The 22240-nt window shown below is 41.5% G+C and overlaps 1 protein-coding gene across 1 annotated transcript in view; it reads right to left on the bottom strand.

Annotated features, from left to right (window-relative positions):
* The window catches only part of LOC122938626 (cytochrome P450 7B1), a 242314-nt gene that overhangs the window by 53321 nt on the left and 166753 nt on the right, over positions 1-22240 (bottom strand). Inside the window, exons 3-4 of the mRNA XM_044294276.1 lie at positions 11620-12216; positions 10980-11186 (exon numbers count right to left, since the gene is read on the bottom strand). Of these exons, the coding sequence (XP_044150211.1) occupies positions 10980-11186; positions 11620-12216 (804 nt within the window). The remainder of the gene's footprint in view (positions 1-10979; positions 11187-11619; positions 12217-22240) is intronic.

Here is a 22240-nt window from a genome sequence, read left to right as displayed (position 1 = left end):
CCCTTCATTCAGACCCCATCCCCGCTGGAGGTCCAAGGGGTACCGGAGTTCGAAGTGAACAGAATTTTGGACTCTCGTTTTGTCCAAAGGTCTCTTCAATACTTGGTGGACTGGAAGGGTTTTGGTCCAGAGGAGAGATGTTGGATACCTGCTCGCCAGGTGCATGCGGATGAGTTGGTGGCAGCCTTTCACCGGGATAATCCGGGGAAAGCTTGCTTGGAGTCTTCAGAGCCTGCCTCCTCGAGGGGGGGGTAATGTAAGATCCTCACCTGCTTTGCACTCCAGGGGAACCAAGAGGGGTCCTCGTGGAGTTGCGGGACAGGTTATGCGTGTCTCTGATGCACCAGCGCTGACCCCTTTGCGAGCCAGTGCGGAGATGCGTTCGCGTGGACATCGGAGGGGAGGACCGTCGGAGTCCCGGGGACAGAGTGGCCAGGCGAGTGACAAGACGCCGCGGCCAGGGTTGTCTCCGGTGTCTCCTGCGACTTCCGTTTCCGCATCTGGGTCCACGCGCTCGCATACTCGCGCTGAGTCAATCATGCGTCCGTGCGTACGCACGAGGGCAGGTTCGCAAAGGGATACACGGTCGCGAGTACGCGCTTCTTATGCACTTCGTCGACCAGTGGCGCATATTATACTGACTCACAAGAGCAAAGTGGATTAGGGAGCCAGCCATGGGTTAATCAACTTGTGATTGCCTTAGGCCTTGTCCTCAGGTGCAGGGCAATTTGTTCACCTATGGTAGTGGACACTTGGCACCCTGGGATTGGTCAGCAGGCATTTAAAAGGAGGTCTCTCAGGGTGATCAGTGCCCACTGTTATTTTCCCTCAACCAGGTATAGGTCACAACTCCTAGTGACTGAAGACTGCCAGGAACTTTGTCTTTACAGCGGACCCAAGATCTGGAGTGACTCGACTGCCAAGTGCACAGCATCATTCAGCACTGGTTGGGACTATTCCTGGAATCTCCTTGCCTGTTTTTTTGTTATTATTCCTTGTTACCAGCAAGTGTCCTGGACGTTTATGTTTCTGGTGAATAAACACCTTTTTGCTTTCATCACTGGTCTGTTTGTTGGTGCCTTGCATTACACTTGGGCAGATAAGTGGCAGATGAGGTTTAACACTGAGAAATGTAAGGTTACGCACATCGGAAGGAAAAATGCAAGTCACCTGTACATACTAAATGTAAGATTTCCCAAATATATTTAGTTTAGAAGACGACTGATGTAATAACTGAGTATAAATACATCAGGGGTCAGTACAGAGATCTCTCGTATCATCTATTTATTCCCAGGACTGTGACTGTGAGAAGGGGACATCCTCTCTGTATAAAGCAAATAAGGTTTCTACAGAAACATAGAAGAGGATTGTTTATGGTAATTTCTGGATTATACTAATATTACAGGTTATAGTTACTACATTTCTGGAGATGGGTCATTGATCCAGGGAGTTATTCTGATTGCCTGATTGCAGTTGGGTAGGAATTTTTTGGATCAACTTGCAGGATAACAGGCTGAACTGGATGGACAGATGTATTTTTCATCCTTACGAACTATGTTAATGTATTACTATGAATTGATAAAGGATTGCTTTGAATAGATTTTCAGCAGTAAACTAACATGTAGAATACAATGTAGCAGTCAGGCTACCCTAGCCTTGTGTCTAGCCCTGTGACTTGCTCTAAACACTCAGAGCACATGCCCCAGCTACATCCCTGGTAGAACGGATCATCATGAACTGTGTAAAGCCACAAAAGCAGTATTGTCTCTTTCAGTAGCCTTTGTAAATGTTTCTGCATAACATCTGATTCAACCTCTATGTACCAGAATGGAGAGCCACTCTGTAAATGCATCTACCATTCTAGCAGATTTAGCATATCCATGTATTACATTTATGGCCATTAATTTAAATGTCTGCCATATAATGTTACATGGACGTCTAGATTTGGCTTCCTACTAGCAATAACAAATGAACCTGAGGGGTTAGAGAAGCTCAATCATATAGCTGAAGCAGACAATCATATTAAAATGGATTATCTTCGTGGGAAAACCCCTTGGAATAAGGTGAAATGATTGGTTTCCAGTAAATGGTAATTTTAAAACTGTACAAGTAAGGTCAATAAGTAGCCCAAAACAATTCTGATTTTCACACATCTTGCCTAAACTTTCACTTATAAGTGTCTTATCCCATGATCCTGAGCTGTTTTACATTGTAAGGAACTAGTGTGGTGAGGAAAATGACAGCAATTTTTATCGCAGCATCAACTTGGCCAGGTGAGAGTTCGGCTTGCACACAAGCTAATTACTGTATCAGAATAATTTTCTCATGGCCACACATTGTGTTATGAATATGTCATGATGGAGCGGAGGACAAGGAAGAGGAGAAGACTGAGCAGGAGAAGAAGCAGCTGATGATGATGACACTGTATTGCTAGGGGATGCAGGCTAGTTGCCACAAAGGGGACCAGGAGATGGAGGACATACTTTTCTTCTGACTCAGAATGCTGGCCAGTTTTATTTACCCACAGGATCAGGTGACACCACCTCATTGTTGCAACAGAGCCCTGGTACCTATGTTTGTGTGTGAACGCCAACTGCTTATTTTAATCTTGCAGATCTGACACACAACTGTACTTTTCTATGCTGGCCTTGTGGAGAAAAACCACAATGTTTTTTTTTTGCAAATCTCTTTTTATTATTTCAGTATTTTAAAGTGAGAAATTTCACAATATGACACCCCATAGCATTATCATGAGACAGTCAGTATCATTATTACAAAGAATGCAATATATGGAAATGATCATATCCTGAATACAATAGATCCTTAGAGTACAATTAAACAAGGGGAAGAACACAGAGTAGGGGGTAGGAAAGTGAGACGGGGGGAAGGCACTTAGAGTATAGCAAATGAATAACCCTGAAAGGGTTTGATACAACCATAGGTTTACAATAGTATTTATGGCAAATAAAGAGAAAAACTAAATCAACGTATTGTTCCCAATGATGTGATGTATTTTACACCTTAATGGGATGTCCCCAACTGGTCCAAAACCTCAGTATCCTTCTCCTCTAGTGCTTTTTTCCATGGCGACCAAACCTCTAGATATTTGTTTCTATTGCCTCGGGCCCAGCCCATCAATTCCTCCATCCTATGCAGTTGGTGCATTCTATCATACCACATCTTAATATCTGGGGGATTGGTGTCTTTCCATTTAGTAGGGATAAGTAATTTCGCTGTGGCAATCATATGTGTAGGGAGATTATGTTTAGTAGGACGTAGATCGGGGGTAGGGACCCACAACAGTACTAATTCAGGAGAAAGTGTTATAGAGGTGGCACAGATCCTATTAATGGAACTTTCGACCTCTTTCCAAAATTGCTTCAGTAGGGGACAAGACCACCAAATATGAGCCATGGACCCACTTTCCGCATGACATCTCCAACACCGGTCGCTAGGAGAGAGACCAATGGCGGACAGGTAGGCTGGGGTTCTGTACCACCTTGTGACAGTTTTATAGGAGTTTTCCTGAAAGCGAGTTGCATGTGGAGAATCCGTTTACATGAGATAAAATATAAGAAGTTTCAGAATCCGTAAAGCATCTCCCTAAGTCTTTCTCCCATAGGCGTATGAAATATGGCTTAGCTCTGCTAAACAGTTTTAAAAGATTTTAATATATGATAGATATTGACCTCTTCAGAGGGTTAGGTAATATAGAGAGGTTTTCCAACCATGTAAGCTCGGAAAGTGTAAAACCTGAGTCTTTCTCAATTATTTTACATGTGTTTTTAAAATCCCATTTTTGGATTGGGGAGGGAGCATATTACCCAGCTTGGTGAATATGTCTTCTAAAGGTAACATGCGGTTAGACTTCATCACCTCCCCTATTTTAACACCTCCCAGTAAATGCCACCAGCTCTTAATCACACCACCCATCTTACCAAAGAGATATGGAAGAACATCTAGCGGGGCTAGTTTAGATAAATTATTCCCTTTAGGAGGGGCCAAAGGAGAGTTGCGATGGCTAAGAATCGTACTTTTGGTAAGCACACCAATCCTTGGACTAAGAGAGAGAGGGGCTTCTTGTGACCAAAGGATAGCATTCCTGTGTATCCCAAGCAACGCTCTTTCAATATCAAGAAAGGGGTTATTTATTTTATCATTGGCCAGAAGCACCCATCTAGCTAAATGGATGGCTCTGTGGTATAATGCCATATCCGGTAGTGATATACCCCCTTTATAACTTTTCTGGGAAAGGATGGAGTAAGCTAGTCTGGGTCTCTTAGTATTCCACAAAAAGGCAGAAAATAAGCTCCTGATTTGGGCGTAGTAGGAAGCAGGGATATGTATCGGAAGGGCCTGGAACAGATATAGAAATTGTGGAAGGACAAATGTGGAAAGGAGGTTTTTCCTTCCAAACCACGACATATAGGGTACTTTTAAAGAGGAGACAAAGGATCTAATTTTAGAGATTAATGGGATATAATTTAGTTTAAACAGTAGGTTCAAATTGGCGGCGACATTTACACCTAGGAACTTAATTGATGATGTGGGCCATTTAAACACAGATGAGCGTTTAAGTGAGGATAGAACATTGTTAGGTATATTAATAGGGAGGGCCTCAGATTTAGAAAAGTTTATCTTAAAATTGGATACTGCACTGTATTCATCAAATAGGGACATAATGGTAGGGAGTGCTTCTTCAGGATTGGAGATTACTAATAACAGGTCATCTGCAAATGCTGCAGACCTATGGTGGAATTGACCTAAAGATATGCCTTGTATCTTGTTTGATTGTCTGAATTTGAGGAGGAGCATTTCCAGGCATAAAATAAAAAGAGAGGGTGAAAGGGGGCAACCTTGCCTGGTCCCATTCTTAATGGGGAAGGCATCCGACAGGGTTCCATTAACCAGCACTTGCGCTGTAGGGCATGAGTATAGCGAGAAAATGGCCGAGACAAAAATTGATGGGAAACCAAATTTTTGCAAGGTGGCTTCTCATGAAATCCCAGTTAACCCTGTCGAATGCCTTCTCCGCATCTGTACCTAAAAACAGCATAGGTGTTTTTGTGACCTGGGAATTGTGGATCAGGTGGATCAACCTCCATATGTTATGTTTCCCTTCTCTTCCTGGGACAAACCCCGCCTGTTCCGGGTTGATAAGTTTATTAAGAAGAGGGGAAATCCTGTAAGCTAACAATTTAGACCACCACTTCAAGTCACAGTTTAATAGTGAGATAGGTCTGTAGCTCCCACATTCCTCAGGGTCTTTCCCTTCTTTATGAAGAATAGTTATATGGGCCCTTAAGGCCTGAGGAGCTAGAGACTCACCCTTCAACAGAGAATTGCATAGATTTGTAAAGTGGGGGAGCAACCGCTCCTTGAACTTCTTGTAGTAAATGATGGGGAGGCCATCTGGACCTGGGCTCTTCCCTATGGGGATAGAGCTAAGTACCCTCTCTACCTCAGTTGTGGAAAAAGGCTCAAGGAGCGACTGCTGTTCCTCTTCTGAAAGCGAGGAAACCTTAAAGGGGTTCTGCACTTTCATTTCACTGATGATCTATCCTCTGGATAGATCATCAGCTTCTGATCGGCAGGGGTCTGACACACGGGACCCCCGCCGATCAGCTGTTTGAGAAGGCAGCGGCGCTCCAGGAGCGCCGCTGCCTTCTCACTGTTTACCGCCGGGCCGCCCGCCCACTGACGTCACGACTTGTATCAACTAGAGTGGGCGCGGCTAAACTCCATTCAAGTGAACAGAGCTTAGCCGCGCCCACTCTAGTTGATACAAGTCGTGACGTCAGAGAGGCGGGCGGCCCGGCGGTAAACAGTGAGAAGGCCGCGGCGCTGCTGGAGCGCCGCTGCCTTCTCAAACAGCTGATCGGCGGGGGTCCCGGTTGTCGGACCCCCGCCGATCAGAAGCTGATGATCTATTCAGAGGATAGATCATCAGTGAAATGAAAGTGCAGAACCCCTTTAAGCGAGGATAGAAATTTCTCTATGTGACTCATGCTAGGTCTCTCAGTGGGGTCCAAGTCGTTGTTTGGGACAGCGAGATTGTATAAATTGGAATAAAATGTCTGAAAAGATTTAGCTATGAGGGGAGTGGAAGAAACTCTTGAGGAGGAATCACATTTAATTGATGAAATGAAGGTTTTGTCTCTTCTTAATTAGGCGGGCCATCATTTTATTTCCCTTATCTCCGTGTTCATAAATTTTGCTCTTTAAGCGTAAGAGGGACTTGGTTTCTTTTATATTGAGAAGGTCTTTAACTTTCCGTCTGAGGATTGTTAGAGCTTCTTTGTGAACTTCTGAGTTAGTTAATTTATGCAGTTTTTCTTGTGTCTGTATCTGGGATAATAGAGATAATAGTTCCTTTGTCGATTTCTTTTTAACATATGAACCTAAGGCAATTAGTTCACCCCTAATATAGGCTTTGTGGGCCTCCCAAAGTATTGGAGTGGAGGTTTCAGGAGTGGCATTATATTTGAAATAATTCTCTAGTTTGTCCCCTAAAGCATCAAGGTGGTTTTGAGATTCCAATAGTGTGGTATTTAACCGCCACGACCATGCCTTATGTGGGAGGCACTGTAGGGATAGAGTCATATGGATGGGGGCATGATCCGAAACCAATATGTTCCCTATCTCAGTACTTTGAACACATTGAATATAGGAATCTGGTACAAATAGATAATCTAACCTACTGTACGAGTTGTGGACATGTGAAAAGAAAGTAAAATCTTTCTCTGTAGGATGTAAAGTCCTCCAGACATCAATTAAATGCAACTCTGCCAAGGCAGTCATTAATTTCACTGTTTGCTTTCTACTCAGGCTGGAGGATTTATTCGTGGGAGTATCAAGCGAAATGTTGAAGTCACCACCCACTATCAACATACCTTCAGAGAAATCTTTGACCTTCTTAAAAGCTTTGATTAGCCAAGGGACCTGGCGACAATTGGGGGCATAAATGTTAGCAATTGTAATCTTAAAGTTGAAGATGGTACCTTGGATTATAAGTAGACGACCTTCTGGGTCAGTATAAGTTTTAACAAGGTGGAAAGGAATAGATGCGCTTATAGCTATTGAAACTCCTCTAGAGGCAGATGAGTGTGTGGCATGGAACCATTGGGAGTATTTGGACTCGGGAAGATGGGGGATATGGTCATGACGGAAATGGGTTTCCTGTCATAAAACTATATCAGCCCTCTGTTTATAAAGCAAGTTGATGATCTGTCTTCTCTTTTGAGGGGCGTTGAGCCCGTTCACATTATGGGACCAAACTTTTAAGCTAGCCATATCGCATCGAGACCAATGACATTGTTTGCATTCTAAGCGCCTTGAGGGTAAGAATAACTAAGGGAAACCAATTTTTACAGAAAACATCAGCAACGAAACAGATGTAAGTGTGCCCAAGAAGTGTATTCTGAAGTTGAGGTGGTGACGTTTCTTTGGGCCAATCCCCGCCACCCCTAGTTGAAATCTGAGGAGGGCAGGGTCGCCCCGCAGAAACACCCCACCCCGGCTGAGAGGGGGGAATAACCTCTGACATCTAGACTTGCTGCCTTATGCTAGTGTATAATAATGCACCTCAAATATAAACGGGTGGTGAAACCTGAGAATAAGTGCATAGAAATCTGGAAATGTATGAAAAGTCATTATAAGCGATAAGACTGTTGCAGGTAATATAAGGTATGACACCGAGGATAGAGTACGGGTGCAAACTAAGACCCACCAACCAACCTAAATTGATGGCTAGTGCGTCCAGTGAAATCATAGGCTTACACAAATGGCCCATCATCAGTGTCATAAAGTGATTACAGAAAAAACATTCATATATAACCTTAAGACCATAACGTGGATCCTTAGAACAGATATTATTATTAGAGGGTAGCCGAATGACCCTTAACGGTCAACAGAACTAGGTGACCATGAGATTGAGGAGGATAAGCTAAGGGATGCTGCATAGTTCCTCAAGTAACCCTCCTGTTCTTTGGAGACTTTGGCTTCTTTACCACCTGCCATGTAGGAATCTCCGGCAGGTCAGGAATACCCAGATCTTCAGGTACTGGCATCCAGGGTTGTACCTCCACAGGATCGATCTCAAGCTTTTCCCATGCATCCGCTAAGTCCTGTGGTGTTCTTATGATAATCTGTTGTCCCGCTTTAGAAGTGGCCAGGCCGAAGGGAAACAACCATCTTACTGGAAGCTTATGCGATCTAAGCGCTTCCGTTACAGGTTTTAGCGCTCTTCTTTTCGCTAATGTGCTGGAAGCTAAATCTTGATAGAACTGTATGCGGGCTCCATTGTATAAAGTCTCCTTAGATTCTCTTGCGGCCCGTAATATAGCAGCAGTGTCCAAATAATTCAAAAGTCCGCTGATAATATCCCTTGGGGGGCCATTCTCAGGCGGTTTTGACCTCAGGGCCCTGTGGGCTCTCTCAATTATAATCTGGGAGGCTTTTTCCTCTCCCACTAGAGAAGTGAAAATGGCCGCAACCACATTAGAGATCTCCCCAGGAGGAACGGTTTCAGGGACCCCCCTTATTCGGACATTCTTCCACCTGCTTCTATTCTCCTGATCTTCTAAGTGGAGAAGAGCAGAAGTAATATAAGAGTTATGGCCTTGAAGGACTTTTCGGACAGCTTCCCCGTGGGAGACAATCGCTGTCTGTGTTTCTTCTAATGCCATGACGCGCCCCCCGATCTGTTTTACCTCAGTCTTAATGTCCGAGATGTCCTTGTGCAGGGGTTGTAGCGCTTTATACAATGTCTTCTTGAAGAAGGCTCTGGACAGCGGTAAATCCACATTCTCTGCCCCTTCCGACATGGCGCATGAACTTTCTCCATCCGAGTCTTCGGTCTGCGCGGCAGCTCTGGCACCCTCCGGCGCCATCTTGGATCTGTGTGCCGGGGAGAAACTTCTCTTTTTAAGAAAACGATCCATCTCCGCTTTCTGCATGCCCGAGGCAGAGTCGCTTCTGTCCTTGGTAGTTTTCACCATGACAAGGGAATATATCACCCGTTATGCAAGAAAGGCAGCAGCGTCTGTGAAGAGCTCTGAGACTAAGCGGCCATCTCGGCTCACGGCTAGCTCCGCCCCCCCCCTGAAAAACCACAATGTGCGAGTTACTCAAACAGAGCTAGAGGAAGTCAAGCTTGGCTTAGGTCTGGCACGTTTTAAGCCTGAGACCACAGTATCAGCAGCATCACCAGTTCCCAAGTTAAACACAATAGAAGCAGATCTGGCTCTGGCAGGTTTTTGCTGTACTTTGCCTCTGCTCTTTATTATCACTGTAGGCACCTCTCTCATCATCTGACGTAACCTCCATCTGGCTCCCATGTCTTGTCCAACACGCAATCATCATCATAATCCTTCCCTCTCCACCACTTTTATCAGACTGTAATATGTCCTCGTGGGCTTCTTGGCCCTCATCCTAATTCCCTGCTCTATATTTGCCCTGAGCACCACTGTTGCTACCAATTTCACTATCGCCACTGGACTTACAAGAGCTACTACTACCACTACTGGCTAGGTGGCTGGTGCTGCTACAACTGCTAATACCCACATTCTGACTCTGGGATGATGAGGCATGGGTCTTTCATTTTACAAACTTCCATTTTTCAGACATTTTATTATAGGGCCTTTAAAAGAAAAGTCATAGGTTTGGTACACAGATTACTCAATGGCACTAGCAAAATTGCAAGTGTTTTTTCTGTAATGTAAAGACAGAGGCACAATTAAATGCCATTCCCCTTCTACAAACACACTGCACACTGGTATTGACAATTGACTTTGGAAAGAATGTATTTTTTGCTGTGTCTTTGCACTACACGGTATGATGCAGTAATGTGTTCACTAACATGGGAATAAGAAAGCAATTTTTACATTAAATGCATTTGAACTACATGGTATGATGCAATAATGCATTCACTAACATGGGTATAACTATGAATTTTTTTCAGTAAAATGCAAATGCTAAACATTTTTTTTGCAGTAAAAATAGAATGCATTTAATATCATTAGTATAAAAATGGCGGTATTGCAGTATTGCTTTTTCTGTAACTACCCATTATTTTTCACTAATATGCAACACATTTAATAACATGGGTATAAAAATGGCTTTATTGCATTATTGCTTTTGCTGTAACTACCCGTTATTTTGCTGTACAATGCGATGCGTTTAATAACATGGGTATGTAAATGGCGTTATCTTGCAGTAATATGCAACACATTCAGTATAATGGTTTTTGGAAGAAAAAAATGCTTAATTGTTCAACGCAGAATGCTAAGCCAATCAACTGTAGACTGTTTGTCTACTCATACACAGAAAAAAAATGGTTGCTCTCTGAGCCAATAAGGGAAACCCCCCCCCCCCCCACTTCTTTGAAGTGTCATCTGATCCTCCATCTTCTTCCTCTCTGATTGTTCTTCCCACCAATTTGAGAATTTTGGATTAATTAATTAATTGAATCCAAATTATTTAGCCAATCAATTCACTTGTCTATAGTCTGTAGGTGGGCTGTACAGTCTGTATTAAAACTCGTCTGTGCTTCCGGCTAGTCGCTTGTCTACCAGGGGTCTAAATCTGATTTAATGCAGTATCTATTTCTGTGAAACTGCTATAACCAGAGTTAAAAAATACACCAAAGTAGTCTATAAAACCCCCATTAATATTTATATCATTTGTATTAAACCCTGAGCAGATGCTTAGGTTCAATCAAGTTAATAGACATTTTTTTGATTATTGTTAAACTCAGATTTAGGCCTTTGCCTTTTATTGTTAACTGCTCAATCTGAAATGTTTACATGCAACAAAAGTATCTGCAGATACCAACTACCTAATTTATAATTGATGTAAATGGGCATTATCATGTCAATTAAGCAGCTGTGTCCTCCACCTTCTCAGTAAACAGAATTGTGTTAGAAACAGAGTTTGCAATTCCATCGTTTGATGCAGATAAAAAAAACGAGATAAATTACCTAGCAAAACCAGGCTGTCCAACTGTTCTCTGGTGATATGGAGGCCATAGTCTGGTCCCTTCTTTTGACCTGTTGACTGCAGGAAATGGTCAATTTCGTCACGCACTGCTGCAAGTGCTTCTGGGTGCCTCACGAGGTAGTACAAGGCCCAGAATGTTGCCGGAATCGTGTTCCCCACAGAGGCCCAAAGGAAGGCAAAATGATGTGCTGAGAGAAAATAAGTGAAAAGGAAGATTAATAGCATTTATTACACTGATTAGATTTGCAGTGTGCTAATTAAAAGATGTTAGGACACAGACCCAGCCAAGGATCAGTGAATGCTAATGAGGACCAATAGGTTTCTGAAGTCTAATTTTCTGCTTAATGAGAATAGTTTAAAATGTAATGTCTGTGGGGTGAGGGGAGTATATGCAGCACAGTTATAATCCCTTTCTCATTATCACCATTAAGTATCTTGTTTTACCATCTCAGCAAAAAAAAAAAAAAAAAAGAAATCAATTATTATATACGGTTGTTTGAGAGTAAAACATTTTATCATTAGCCAATTAAAAAAGGCATAAAAATTCTTCAAGGTCGCAATGTAATTTTTTTATTTCAAAGGTCTACTGTAAATTATTTTTTCTAGTACACAGAGCCTTACCTGCTTTGTCATAGTCCCGGAGCACATCGTATTGTTCAAGGATATCTTTCCGGGCCTGGATAACCTCGGCCAGGTCAAGCCATTTGTCCATTTTTTGGGGCATGAAAAAATGTATCAGTTCTTCACGAATATTCTTGGTATCTCCTAGCAACGCAATTGGTATGTTTATAACAAGATAGGGGAACTTGGCATCAAACTTTGTAAATTTTTCTCTCATTTCACTAATAACTTTACGACCATCTGCAACAGGATCTTTTCCATAGAGTGTCATAAAACTGGCTTCGAACATGATCGAGCAGCAGAACTGGTACATTTTTTCTGTTTTCCAATCTGTTGCTTGTGAGAATTTCCATTTGAATACATGTTGGAGATTTATCATCATGCTGTCAGTAAGTTTGTCCAAAGGCTTACCCTGCAGGATTTTATATATTTTGTGCATATGATCACTGAGCTGTGGGAACCTTGCTTCTGACAAGCGTGGGTAGTTGAACGTCCTGGATGCCATTTCATTGGAAAACTCATGGAAGTCAAGCTTCTTGCCATGTCTAATGACATACTGGAACTGGGTTGGATCCATGATAAATGTAATATATCTGCCTATGTGAGAGAAAACAGATCACTGGCATCAGTTTCCTGACATTATTATCTAAATCAATAACAAATAAGCCTAATAACAGCTTGCCAAAACAAAAATTACAATTTCATTCAGCAAAAGCATTTGTAAAGATTAGTTGCCAACCTTTTCTAATAAATTCTAGAGATGTTGCCTCATTGTAGATATAATTTGTGCTATAATGTATTGGGAAATCTTGCAGTACTACATAATCAATGAGAAAATGGCAAAATGCCATGGTATTAAATAAATAATTAATGGGTCTGCTGTATAACACAGGCCACTTTGCACAAAGTGTCCATACAATAGTGCCAGATATACAGACGTGGACAAAATTGTTGGTACCCTTTGGTCAATGAAAGAAAAAGTCACAATGGTCACAGAAATAACTTTAATCTGACAAAAGTAATAATAAATTAAAATTCTATAAATGTTAACCAATGAAAGTCAGACATTGTTTTTCAACCATGCTTCAACAGAATTATGTAAAAAAATAAACTCATGAAACAGGCATGGACAAAAATGATGGTACCCCTAACTTAATATTTTGTTGCGCAACCTTTTGAGGCAATCACTGCAATCAAACGCTTCCTGTAACTGTCAATGAGACATCTGCACCTCTCAGCAGGTATTTTGGCCCACTCCTCATGAGCAAACTGCTCCAGTTGTGTCCGGTTTGAAGGGTGCCTTTTCCAGACTGCATGTTTCAGCTCCTTCCAAAGATGCTCAATAGGATTGAGGTCAGGGCTCATAGAAGGCCACTTTAGAATAGTCCAATTTTTTCCTCTTAGCCATTCTTGGGTGTTTTTAGCGGTGTGTTTTGGGTCATTGTCCTGTTGCAAGACCCATGACCTGCGACTGAGACCAAGCTTTCTGACACTGGCTAGTACATTTCTCTCTAGAATTCCTTGATAGTCTTGAGATTTCATTGTACCCTGCACAGATTCAAGACACCCTGTGCCAGACGCAGCAAAGCAGCCCCAGAACATAACAGAGCCTCCTCCATGTTTCACAGTAGGGACAGTGTTCTTTTCTTGATATGCTTCATTTTTTCGTCTGTGAACATACAGCTGATGTGCCTTGGCAAAAACTTCGATTTTTGTCTCATCTGTCCACAGGACATTCTCCCAGAAGCTTTGTGGCTTGTCAACATGTAGTTTGGCATATTCCAGTCTTGCTTTTTTATGATTCGTTTTCAACAATGGTGTCCTCCTTGGTCGTCTCCCATGTAGTCCACTTTGGCTCAAACAACGACGGATGGTGCGATCTGACACTGATGTTCCTTGAGCATGAAGTTCACCTTGAATCTCTTTAGAAGTCTTTCTAGGCTCTTTTGTTACCATTCGGATTATCCGTCTCTTAGATTTGTCATCAATTTTCCTCCTGCGGCCACGTCCAGGGAGGTTGGCTACAGTCCCATGGATCTTAAACTTATGAATAATATGTGCAACTGTACTCACAGGAACATCTAGTTGCTTGGAGATGGTCTTATAGCCTTTACCTTTAACATGCTTGTCTATAATTTTCTTTCTGATCTCTTGAGACAGCTCTTTCCTTTGCTTCCTCTGGTCCATGTCGAGTGTGGTACACACCATATCACCAAACAACACAGTGATTACCTGGAGCCATATATATAGGCCCAATGGCTGATTACAAGGTTGTAGACACCTGTGATGCTAATTAGTGGACACACCTTGAATTAACATGTCCCTTTGGTCACATTATGTTCTGTGTTTTCTAGGGGTACCATCATTTTTGTCCATGCCTGTTTCATGAGTTTATTTTTTTACATAATTCTGTTGAAGCATGGTTGAAAAACAATGTCTGACTTTCATTGGTTAACATTTATAGAATTTTAATTTATTATTACTTTTGTCAGATTAAAGTTATTTCTGTGACCATTGTGACTTTTTCTTTCATTGACCAAAGGGTACCAACAATTTTGTCCACGTCTGTACTTTCCATAGAATAAAAAAAAGCCATAATGACTACATAAAACTCAACAAAGTTGCGCTCATATAATAAAACCTAAACTTCAAGTACCGTATTTTTCGCCGTATAAGACGCACCGGCGTATAAGACGCACCTAGGTTTTTGGGGAGGAAAATAAGAAAAAAAATATTTTGAACTAATTGTGGTCTGTGGGTGATGCACTGTTATGGGGATCTGTGGATGACGCACTGTTATGGGGGATCTGTGGATGACACTTATAGGGGATCCTCTCTGGATGGCGCTGTTATGAGGATCTGTGTATGACAGTTATGGGGGGGATCTGTGGATGACACATATATAGCATCTTATGCTATGTGTCATCCACAGATCCCCTCCATAAGTGTGGGGGTCGCATTTGCTTTTATAATGGGGGTGGGGGTCGCATCTGCATTTATAATGACAGCGGGGCCCGTGCAGTGACTGTATTCTACTACACGGGCCCCGCTTACTGTACAATCATATCCCTAATACCGTAGTTAATTGTTGTGTGCACTGCATGTAAAAGCATAATGAGCGATGATGAGCGCTATTACTTACAATTAGAAGCGCTTGCCGTTCGGAGCAGGGAGGAGGGAGGAGGCAGGAGGCAGGCCGGGAGGACGGGCGCTGGCAGTGTGAGTCATCCGTCATGCGCCCACGCCGCCTGCTTCATTCATGAAGCAGGCGGCGCAGGCGCGTGACGTATGACTCACACTGCCAGCGCCCGTCCTCCAGGCCTGCCTCCTCCCTCCTCTCTGCTCCGAACGGCAAGCGCTTCTAATTGTAAGTAATAGCGCTCATCATCGCTCATTATGCTTTTACATGCAGTGCACACAACAATTAACTACGGTATTAGGGATATGATTGTACAGTAAGCGGGGCCCGTGTAGTAGAATACAGTCACTGCACGGGCCCCGCTGTCATTATAAATGCAGATGCCGCCCCCAGCCCCTCCTCCCTCACAGCTGATATACCCGCCGCACGGCATCGCGGCGGGTGTATCATTGAAAACTAAGCAAAATCGGCTACATTCGCCGTATAAGACGCACTGCTATTTCCCCCCCACTTTTGGGGGGGAAAAAGTGCGTCTTATACGGCGAAAAATACGGTAATCAAATAAATACATATAAAGATATCATAAAAATAATATAAAATATAAATATATATAAAGGTATATATAATATAAAATACAAATGAATACATATAAAATCCACACATACAGTACAAGTGCCCATATAATAGCACTAGAAGAAACCATATGCGTTTCCTTAAAATAATAGTCGTAGAGCGTACGCATAAAAATCAACCAAGGCAAAATGTCACAGTATCAATCTAAGTGCAAACAGTAATTTCAGCCATATTGCATACTGATTAGTAGAAGCAGAATTATTGCACCAGCAGTGTCCGTAGCCTTGTCTGAGGTAAAGCGTGTGATAATTGTTTTGATTTTAAACAATGGGAGGACATGTATTAATGTGACTTAAAGGGATTCTCCAGAATTATTGATGACCTGCCCTTAGGATAAGTCATCAATATCTGGTTAGTGAGTTGCCAACATCCCACACCCAGGCCAATCAGTTGTTCGGGAGTACAGTCGCCACCGTTTTTTTTTAAAGATGGAACTATTGTTACGGAGGGCTTCAGAAAACCCACTGCAAAAAATTCCTTGTTGCATTTCAATAGTTTCTAGTTGTCTAGCTTTAAAAAAATCAATCCCTTATGGCCAGTTCATTCGATTGAGGAGAATAAACAGTGAGGACAGTGTTTTCAATCAGCAAGCTTAGTGCTTGTGTTCTCGATTACTGGAGAGGGCCTATCCAGAAAATATCTTGGATGTGGCATTACAAAAAGCACAGGGGTGGAGTCAATCGGTATTATTACAGGGTAAAAATAAAACCAAAAATAAAAACAAAAGTAGAGAAGAGACAGGCAGTAGTAAACCAATTGTCTTTTCCTTACAGCATAGCCCAACGGTAAAAGCGATTTTCTCAGCCATCTACAGTATAATAATTGGTATATTTTGCCACATGATGTTACTTTACCATCAGTGACTAAGCCCATTATTACATTTAGTAGAAATCGCTTATTAAGAGATACAGTATGTTAGTTTATAGTAGATATGAAAGACCTAAGACAACATGGTTTGATAGAATGATCCCCAAAGGTACTAAAAAATGGGGATATTGCTCTTATTGCTATTATAACATGTGCTCCAGAACTTGATTTAGGAATATTGAATGGACAAAGACTTCATTAATTGCAGAACGGATTTAGTTGTTTATGTAATTTTTTGCAAAAGATATTACATTGGAAAAACTATCCATTGTTTATGTAAAAGAATCTGTGAACATTTCCACTCGATCTCTGCAAAACATGGAGATACAAGGTTGATTGCGCATGTTAGGAGAAAGCATAATGCAGACCCGGCGGTACTTGGGTTTGTAGGCCCGCTAATGATGCAGACACTCCTGGCAGGTGGCGATTGAAAAAGAGAATTGCTCTGCAGAGAAGCTAGATTAATTCTGAAAACAAATGAAGCAGGACCTTTGGGTTTTAACAATAAGGTGGATATGAGTAGGTTTTTGTAGGTAATTTTTATGCGATAATGTTATGTGTTTATGCTTGTTACATTCATCTGCTTTAGGGCGGCTCCTGATGAGGCAGAGGTGCACAGGTATTTATACCAGGTATGCATCTATCTCATTAGGGAGGCTTGAGAAACTGTTGCACGCCAGCCTGTACCACATCCCACACCGCTGTATTTTTAGTGGACTAAATAAAGAGAAGACGTTTTATGGTGAGTGCTGCATACTTTGTTTCTTTTGCTGGACTGTATAATGTAAAATATAACTATATATACAGGTATATATAAGTAAGATAATATAAAATACAAATAAAAATATATAAAAATCCACACATACAGTACAAGTGCCCATATGATAAAACTAGCACAAACCATATGCGTCTCCATAAAATAATACAAGTCGTAGAGCGTATGCATAAAAATCATCCAAGGTTCAAATGTCACAGTATCAATCTAAGTGCTAACAGTGATATCAGCTCTACTGTATGCTGAATAGTAGAAGCAGAATTATTGTACCAGCAGTGTCTGTAGCCTTGTCTGTGGTAAAGCATGTGATAAATGTTTGGATTCTAAACAATGGCAGGAAATGTATTAATGTGACTTAAAGGGGTTCCCCAGAATTAATTGATGACCTGTCCTTAGGATAAGTCATCAATATCTCGCCGATGAGTTGCCAACACCCCACACCTAGGCTGATCAGCTGTTCGGGAGTACAATCGCCACTAAAAATAGGTGCTGGAACTACACAATTCTATCCATTGTTTAGTGGAAGTTGCTGGTTACCGCAGCACTGCTCTGATTGAGTTAAATGGGAACAGTGTCCAATACACAATGGACTGGGCATTGGAGTTCCAGTGCTAGAACTGCTTGGTGAGGGATCTGATATCGGTGGCCTATATAAAGGATAGGTTATCAATTGTTAAATCCTGGAGAACTGCTTAATGTTGTCAGTTTTAAATCGAAAAAATCAGTTTTGTACAAAAATGTGCAATTTCGATTTCACTCCACTTTTTGAAAGAAGGCAGATAAACTAGCGTAAATTACAGTGCAAATTTATGAGAGGTCATATATTGCAAATATTAGATTTTCTGACATAAATGTACTAAATTTATTAACTTATTATTATTAAAGGGGTTTTCCGAGATTTTTATACTGATGACCTACCCTCAGGATAGAAAGCAAAAGAAGCGGCCGGCACATCTAGGTAAAGTGGTGGGTGCGCGTCTTCAGGGGAAGTGATGAGGTTCCCCTGACTGTTCGGCATATCCATATATTTTATTTTTATGGCTATCCTCAGGATAGGTAATCAGTATCTGATCGGTGGGGGTCTGATGCCTGGGACCCACTGCTGATCAACTCTTTGAGAAGGCACCGGTACTTCTATGAGAGCTCCAGCCTTTCTTGCAGCTTACCAAGCACATCGCTGTACATAGTATAGTGGCTATGCTTGGTATCGCAGGTCAGCCCCATTCACTGCAATGGGGCTGAGATCCTTCTAGGCTAGGTGACGGATGAATATGATGTCACTGGCCTAGGCAAAGCTGAGAGAAGCCATTACTTTCTCAAACAGCTGATCGGTGGGGGTCCGGGGTCCAGAGGATAGGTCATCAGTATTAAAATCCCCGAAAACCCTTTTAAGGCCTCTTGCCAAATTTTTCTCATACACACTTCTAATTAAGAGTACCCCATGATACACCAGTTTTATTAAATATCCCCAATATCTTTTGTAAAAAGACAGCAATATCCATCACCAGATGTCCTGTAATATAATGAGTAACCCGTAAAGCAAAATTATGTGCCACAAAACTTCCTGGTCTCCAAGTCCACACAAGTTAAGACTTCAGAAGAAAAAAAAAATGCCTTGGAAAGAATCCGCCAGTAGGACTAGCACAGCCGAATGTTATGATAACTTTCACTTAGCAATGCATTGCTTCATTCTGGAGAAGAGGTACTTTTAATCCATATATATATGAGCAGTTAAGTGCGCCGAGGGCAGACACAAGCCACTCTGTGCACCCTTGCTTCTGTGCACCCTTGCTGCTCCTTTATCATTAACAGGTCCAGGCAAGATGGCTATGTAGGAACCAGGCCCTGACAATCAAGAAAGAGAGGGAGGGGCTGACAGAGGAAACAGGAGGATCACAGATGCACAGAGTAACTTGGGCCTGTGCTTGATGCCATGAATTGCTTATTTGCAATTGGATTAAAAGTAATTTATCTCAAGAATGAAGCAAAGGAATACCAAATGAAAGTTATCATTACATTCAGCGGCACTAGCCCTACAAGGCATTCTGCCTAATTTGACAGTGAACTTTCTGGTAATAAACTCCCCTTAAAGGGCATCTATCAGCAGATGTGTACCTACGAGTGATGAGTGGCAGGGGCAATATTCGAATTTGTGATATTTTGCAAATATTCGCCATATATTTGCAAATTCGTTATCTCCAGTCATTATTTTCTTGATTGCGGAAATCGGCAATTGAAAAATTTGCGATAAAAAATTACCATTCCGAAAATTTGCAATCAACACTACTCCTAAAGTCAAAGATATTGCAGCCTTCTTATTGGCCCACAATCTAGAAGCAGGGAGGGATCATGTGTACTGATTCAAAAAAAATCTTGAATATTCAAAATTACTAATATATATATCACTGTATTCTAAATATTAGCGAATTCTCGAAGTGCCGATATTCGCAATACAAATTTTCTAAACTGAATAAATGCTTTATTAAGTTCAGACCGCGCTGCTGTTTCCTCAATAGTCAAAACTTCCAGCATTAGATCTTTCGCTTCTCTGGACATAAATCAAGATACAGTACCTTCACATGTGGGCACCCCTCATCCAACAATTCAAGCGATTTCTAAAATTGGGAGCTTTTTTAAAAACCACATCAGGAAACTTAGGGATAAACAGCTGTCACTATGCTCCCTGGTTACAAAATATCCCAAAAAGACAGATTAAAAGAATACATCACAACTGTAATGAAAGTAGGGACTTTAAAGATCAGAGCCAGGTAATAAAGAAGCGGTTTCTAGAAAAGGGCTATGCTCTTGAGGCTCTGGAGGAGGCTAGTAGAGACATAGAAGAAAAGACAGGATGTAAAGAAATAGGGGAATGCAGAATTAAGAAAGATTTAGATTTAGATTTTTGACCCAATTTAATACTAATGTGGGTCCATTAAAGAATGCAATTAGGAAAAACTGGGGAGTCTTGAAAAATGATCCCGTTTTGGGGAAGGAAATCCCTAAGTTTCCTGATTTTAAAAAAAGCTCCCAATCTTAGAAATCGCTTGGTGTGTAGTGCGGCACCGAGATCTGTAGAGGTTAAAATCAGCAATACGTTTATATGGTGTGGGTTTTGCCTTCCCTGCAAGAATAGGAATAAGGATAATATGAAAAGAGAAACAAATACAGTACACTCCAATAAGAAAGACCAGACATTTAAAATTAAAGGGACCATCACATGTGAAAGTGCAGGAGTAGTTTATGTATTGGCGTACCCATGTGGCCTCCAGTATGTGGGGACGACCACAAGAAAATTCAAAATCCATGTTCAGGAGCATATTAGAAATATAAAGAAGTGTCTAATTACATTTTAAAAATTGTCATCAAAAGGACCTGAATGGACTGTCATTCTTAGGCATAGAAAGAGTACAGGCACATTGGCGAGGAGGAGACCCTATTGCACATATAAATAGAAAGGAAGTCGAGTGGATGTATAATTTAGCTACACTCCAGTCGCAAGGACTGAATGTGAAGTGTGATCTAAAGTCCTGCCTAGTTTAAATGCCCTGCGTTGAAATACACACTAACAATAAGTTTAATTTATGAATGAAAGGGGAGTAGTCCGTGATTGGTCAGAAATCTCTGCGTGACCTTGATCATGTGATCCGGATCTTGGGAGATTTCACCTTTGAAATCTTAGTAGTGGTCTCTGATAGGCTCTTTTTCACCTTGTGCCGAGATCACGAGATTATGATCGTAGAAGAAGTTTATCAATGAAGCTGGAGTAGTGTGGGAGGATAGCCGTTGGAAAAGAGGCATATTCTGCTGAAACTTTTTTTTCACCATCTTAGGTAGTAATTTTGCATTGTAATGTCTTTTTTTTTAATGAAATGTATATGCATTTTTAATGTTCTTAGTGGGGATCCTATTGGTGGGAAAATAGATAGGTGGGGTTTTGCCCTTATTTAAACCAACCCAACAAGAGGCTGGATAGCTACCCCTGACGAAGCGCGAAAGCGAAACCCGGGTCAGGTAGGAGGACGAATATTGTCTTGTGTATTATGACCTGCTTTTAACAAGACCTTGCTGTGTGAGTATAATAAACCACTTTTTTACCTTGGAACCATCAGTGCTTCACTATTTTGTGCGCCCTCTTGCTATTCCTTAGGATTGTTGGATGAGGGGTGCCCACATGTGAAAGTCCGGTATCTTGATTTATGTCAAGAGAAGCAAAAGGTCTAATGCTGGAAGGAAGTTTTGACTATTGAGGAAACAGCAGAGCGGTCTGAACTTAATAACGCATTGACTACTGAAAGTGAACCTAACCCATTTCAGCGCCACCTGTATATCCACGTATTTGAGATATTTATATTTTTCTAAACGGAATAACCTTAATTTTGGTAATCTTTCAGGGTACTGCAGTCCACCCATTCCAGTTATTACTTTAGTTGCCCTCCTCTGAATCCTCTCCAGCTCTGCTATGTCTGCCTTGTTTATGAGAGCCCAGAACTCTACACAGTACTCCATGTGTGGTCTGACTAGTGAATTGTAAAGTGACAGGACTATGTTCTTATCATGGGCATCTATGCAACCTTTTGATGGAACTCGTTATCTTATTGGCCTTGGCAGCAGCTACCTGACACTGGTTTCTGCAGCTTAGTTTGCTGTCTACTAAAATTCCTAGGTCCTTTTCCATGTCAGTGTTACCCAGTGTTTTACCATTTAGTATATACTGATGACATGTATTTTTCTTTCCCATGTGCATAACCTTACATTTTTACATAGTTAAACCTCATCTGCCGCTTCTCTGCCCAAGCCACCAATCTATCCAGATCCATCTGCAGCCGTATACTGTCTTCTTTTGTTTTAATTACTTTACATACTTTAGTGTCATCTTCAAAAAATTATATTTTACTGTGCAAGCCTTCTACAAGATATATATAAAACTATTGAAGAGAATAGGGCCCAATAATGACCTCTGCAGTACCCCATTGCTGACAGTGACCCAATCTGAGTGTGTACTATGAATAACCACCCTCTGTTTTCTATCACTGATAGTGACTTACCCACATACAACCATTTTCACCCAGTTCAAGCATTCTCATTTTATATATTAGCCTTTTATGTGGCACAGTATCAAATGCTTTGGAGAGGTCAAGATTACATGACATCTGTTGACTCAACCTGGTCAAGTCTAGAACTTACATCCTCATAGAAACTGATTAAAT

Source organism: Bufo gargarizans, chromosome 5 (assembly GCF_014858855.1).
Source record: "Bufo gargarizans isolate SCDJY-AF-19 chromosome 5, ASM1485885v1, whole genome shotgun sequence".
NCBI classification, from domain to species: Eukaryota; Metazoa; Chordata; class Amphibia; order Anura; family Bufonidae; genus Bufo; species Bufo gargarizans.
Note: the sequence above shows the minus strand (reverse complement) of the source record. Positions and strands in the feature narration are given on the sequence as shown.